General features: G+C 44.9%; 1 protein-coding gene; it reads left to right on the top strand.

The window, feature by feature from the left end:
* Positions 1–3,686: 3,686 nt before the first annotated feature.
* On the top strand, positions 3,687–4,514 carry GSTUM_00011079001 (uncharacterized protein; the record flags this gene model as incomplete). XM_002841699.2 has 1 exon in its annotated part: positions 3,687–4,514. The coding sequence occupies one exon, from the start codon at positions 3,687–3,689 to the stop codon at positions 3,912–3,914; it is 228 nt and encodes a 75-aa protein (XP_002841745.1). The 3' UTR covers positions 3,915–4,514.
* Positions 4,515–4,902: the final 388 nt, after the last annotated feature.

Here is a 4,902-nt window from a genome sequence, read left to right as displayed (position 1 = left end):
CATAAATAAAACTAATCAAAGGTATCAATCAATACACTTTGGTAAAACTAATAAAGTATCAAAGTGATACTTAAAACAAAACATAAAACAAAACTAAGTATCAAACGGTACTTAAAACAAACCAAGTATCAAAGCGATACTTAAAACATAACACAAAACAAAACTAAGTATCAAACAATACTTAAAACAAACCAAGTATCAAAGCGATACTTAAAATATAACACAAAACAAAACTAAGTATTAAACAATACTTAAAACAAACCAAGTATCAAAGCGATACTTAAAACATAACACAAAACAAAACTAAGTATCAAACAATACTTAAAACAAAACTAATAACCAAGTACCCGTACCGGTTACAATTAACGAAACTACTTAAAGGTATCAAATAATACTTAAAATAAAATATAAAACAAACCAATAACCAAGTACCCATACCGGCTACAAGTGTTCTCAACAGGCCAGGCTGTCGGCCAGGCCAAGGCAGGCCACTGCGAGAAATGGCCTAAGTGTAACCAGTATGGGTACTTGGTTAAATATATTGTTTTATGTTTTGTTTTAAGTATGGCTTTAAGACTTGGCTTGTTTTAAGTATCATTTAATACTTGGTTTTATTTTAGGTTTTAAGTATCGTTTTGATACTTAAATGGTTTTACCAAAGTGTATCACTTGATATCTTTGATTAGTTTCATTCATGCTAGACATGAACAGATTTGTTTATTTAAAGACCACCTGATTCCACAATAGGAAAGACAGACTTTGACAGACATTATTTCAATATACTTGGTTGAACAGTTACTCTTTAGTTTTCCCATTACACCTTTGAAGCTGCCTTATATTCTCAGCTCTCACCTCCTCTCTGGTAGAGTAGGCCATCTGCCGACTTTTGTACTTTACCCCGAAACATGATTAGCACCTTGCGAACATGTTACACTAAGCTGATATGGGCCTAATTCCATCAGCCTAAGGAAGCCTATCAGGCCTGGTGGGTCCCTATAGGCCGGACCCTTGGCATTGAAAAACTGTTGTCATAGAAACCATAGAATCAAATTTAGAAAGTTTCCAAATGTTCGCATTTGGCCCTCATCCCCCACTGTTCCCCCCCCCAGAGGAGCCCCCAAGAGATTTAGATTTGGTTCACTCACCAGAATGTGTATGACTACCTATAATTTGCCACGGTTTTTAACTTGTCCTTTCCACAAGAAATAAATCGTTCAAAACAGATGCTACTACCGGACCAAGTAGTAATGCATAGACCTAGAGAGAATTCGCTAGGCAGGTGAAAGCTTGGGAGAACTCAAGTCACGTTGAACAGAAGTTAAAAACAAAAGGGAAGAAAACATCTGGCTAAGCAAGCTCCAAAAGGCAGGTATCGTAGTACAAAGCCTGTACGAGTACAGCCTATAGGCCGGCCAGGCTAGATCCTCAGAAATTCTCGTAGGCCAGGCCCGGCTTTCCTTCGGCCAGGCTTACCTGGCCCGTTGGGAACACTGGTGAAGAACAACTCCGCCTCGACACTATACCCGAAGTCTCTCGCAACACCAACGCCCTAAACCCAACTCTCCTGGCCCTACCAATTATGCATATACTTGTCGGGAGCCGATACCATATAGAACTAGGGGTTTACAAAAAAGGTCAATAATGCACCGGATATAAAAACCTATCATCGTGCTTAGAGCGGTGGCAGGAGTCAGGTTTATCACTATACTACTCGAGTACACAAGCGATCTATACCTCAATCATGAACAGCCACTCATTGTTGTCACCAATCAAGAGTAACAGAACAAGTTCCGTTGCCAAATCAACCGAGACTATAGGTGAGAATAATTGTCATGAATTGTGCTCATTAAGCCAGAAACCACATCAAGAGCCTTTGCCGGGAGTCGATCCGTCACCCTGTCCAACGGCTTTGAAAAGTAAGGGGTTTCATGCAGTCCTCGCAAAACTGAATTAAACATACCCTACACAAGTTCCGAGGAATTTTCCTGTTGCTAAACAGCCCTTTGATAAGTTAAAGAACAATTTTCTGGCCGACCGAAAGGTTGCATCTGGGGGTCGGCACTGGTGCACGATTTGGTTTTCTTGCACCATCAATACTCAGGGGGGCAAGCCCTGGCGGCCTAAGTTATCGAGAGAGCAGGATAAGAATTACCGCATGATTAGTTTTGATGGGCGAAGCTCACATCACGTCCCCGCCTGACAGCATCTTGAGACTTCTTTACCCTTCTCATACGATATTCATTGAGCTCCCCACGAGCACCCTCACACCTAATATTACACGCGAAGCTCCTCGGACCCCCATTACACACACTACAGGTTTGGCCCCTGCTATGAATACATACCTCGCTCATATCTGATTTTGGGCGCAGCCGGTGGGTTGCAGCTGATTAGTCCTTAAGTTCAATCGAAAAGTTGCCAAGAGGAACGGAGAGACGCGGCTACACGGGAAAAGTCGAGAGAGCGAACAGAACGGAGCGCGAGGTCGGTTAAGTGTCCGGCCAAAGTGCTGTCCTTGAAAAAGTGGTCGGAGTAATCTTGCCCATTGCTAGCAGTCTAGGGAGCAATCTCCGGAACTAATGCTTTACTGAGGGTTAACTTAGAGCTTTGGCGAGAATATCCTCCAGTCGTGCTCAAGGCGAAATAAATAAATCAACCCCGATCCAACAAGCGAAGAAATTGATCCTCGCAACGACGCGGGTTCAACCCAAGCCAGAAGTTCGGCTCACGCAGAGCAATACGGTGGATTTAGAGCACAGCACCCGCACACCCAAGGGGTTCAAGGAATTTACAGTAGCCCAAAAATTATCTTTCAGCGCACGTTGGCAGTTGGGAAGGAGATACTTGAGCTAGATAATTGAGACACCCTACAGAGTGTTAATAGCTCAGCTCAGCCAGTACGGAATATGAAAGGAAACGACGAAGCGGAGATTGTGTATCAACCTGTATCGGCGGGCAGAGAGAAGACCCTTGGTCTAGATCATCCAGATACCATGCCAAGTATGGATAGTCTAGGCGTGGCGCTATATAACCAGGGAAAGTACGAAGAGGCGGAGGTTATGTACCGACGAGCATTGGCGAGCAGAGAGAAGGCACTTGGGCCAGATCATCCAAATACTCTACAGAGTGTGGACAGTCTAGGCTCAACGCTGTACAACCAGAGAAAATACGACGAAGCGGTGGTTATGTATCGACGAGCATTGGCGAGCAGAGAGAAGGCACTTGGGCCAGATCATCCAAATACTCTACAGAGTGTGGACATCCTAGGCTCAACGCTGTACAACCAGAGAAAATACGACGAAGCGGTGGTTATGTATCGACGAGCATTGGCGAGCAGAGAGAAGGCACTTGGGCCAGATCATCCAAATACTCTACAGAGTGTGGACAGTCTAGGCTCAACGCTGTACAACCAGAGAAAATACGACGAAGCGGTGGTTATGTATCGACGAGCATTGGCGAGCAGAGAGAAGGCACTTGGGCCAGATCATCCAAATACTCTACGGAGTGTGGACAGCCTAGGCTCAACGCTGTACAACCAGAGAAAATACGACGAAGCGGTGGTTATGTACCGACGAGCACTGGCAAGCACAGAGAAGGCACTTGGGCCAGATCATCCAAATACTCTACGGAGTGTGGACAGCCTAGGCTCAACGCTGTACAACCAGAGAAAATACGACGAAGCGGTGGTTATGTACCGACGAGCACTGGCAAGCAGAGAGAAGACACTTGGGCCAGATCATCCAGATACCTTACGGAGCGTGGACAGCCTAGGTGCAGCACTATCCAACCAGGGAAAACACAGCGAAGCGGAGATTGCGTATCGATATGCATTGGCCAGCAGAGAGAAAACATTTAGGCTTGATAATCCAAATATCTTGCGGAGTGTGAATGGCTCAGGCGCAGCGCTGCACAACTAAGGGAAGCACGGCGAGGCGGAGATTATGTATCGGCGCGCAGTTGCAGAGGGAGGGAAGGCGCTAGAGCCAAGTCATCGGATGACTCTAAAAAGTGCTAACTGCCTGGTAGTGTTTCTCCGGGCCTTGGAATGAAGATCCTCGGACAGAGCATCTCAACTGAGATAGAGGATTTATATTTACACGAGGAGGGGGGGCGAGGATATTTTGGCCATCCTGTTATTTCTCTTTTTTTTTAGACTCTTTATATTGCTTTCTCTTTTGCAGACTTTCAGCAACTATGGGTCCTGGGATGCTTTTTTATCATCCGGTGCCATTTTGGTATAAGGTGTGGGTGCCGGTTTTGTATTCTGGGTTCCGAATGGTCGGCGGAAGACTGGACTGGACCAGCTAGTCAGGTCGGAAGTCAAGTCTAGTCTAATGGTGGAAATTAGACCGACTAGACGGTCAGGATTATTGGACCTGACTAGGCTAGCACTGGTCTGACCAGGCCTGCCAAGCAACAGGATATGCACGGCCCATTGACCGAATTAGCATCCTATTTTGCTTTTTACTATCTTTATCGCAGTTCCCTACGTTCAAATAAATATTTTCTTGATTAAACAACTCATTGTTTCAGTGGGTTATACTGTAGAATCTCAGGAGAGTTGGAATGGAAATAGTGCCTCACTTAAATTCGGGGCAGCGAAAATAGATTCACGAGTATCAAAAAAAAAAAAATTTCGGAGCACTAAGTGAGTGATATTACATGACTACGCAATATTTTATAAAGACTGGTCTGGGGCCAGTCCGGTCCTGCCTCCAAGACTTGACCGGTCGGACTATTCGGAACCCTGTTTGTATTCCCCCCCTAAATCGGTGCCATTGGGTATCCGGACATTGGTTTATTAAACCTTTACCGCCTTTCCGTTTTATGCTATCGAGTGTGAGTATAAAGCACCAGGAAAAGGGCTTGGTTTTCACGATGGTTGTGGATTGCCCATTAGCTTTG

Source organism: Tuber melanosporum (genome assembly GCF_000151645.1).
Source record: "Tuber melanosporum whole genome shotgun sequence assembly, scaffold_8, strain Mel28".
NCBI lineage: Eukaryota > Fungi > Ascomycota > Pezizomycetes > Pezizales > Tuberaceae > Tuber > Tuber melanosporum.
The sequence above is the reverse complement of the archived record's forward strand: the minus strand, read 5'-3'. Positions and strand labels throughout refer to the sequence as shown.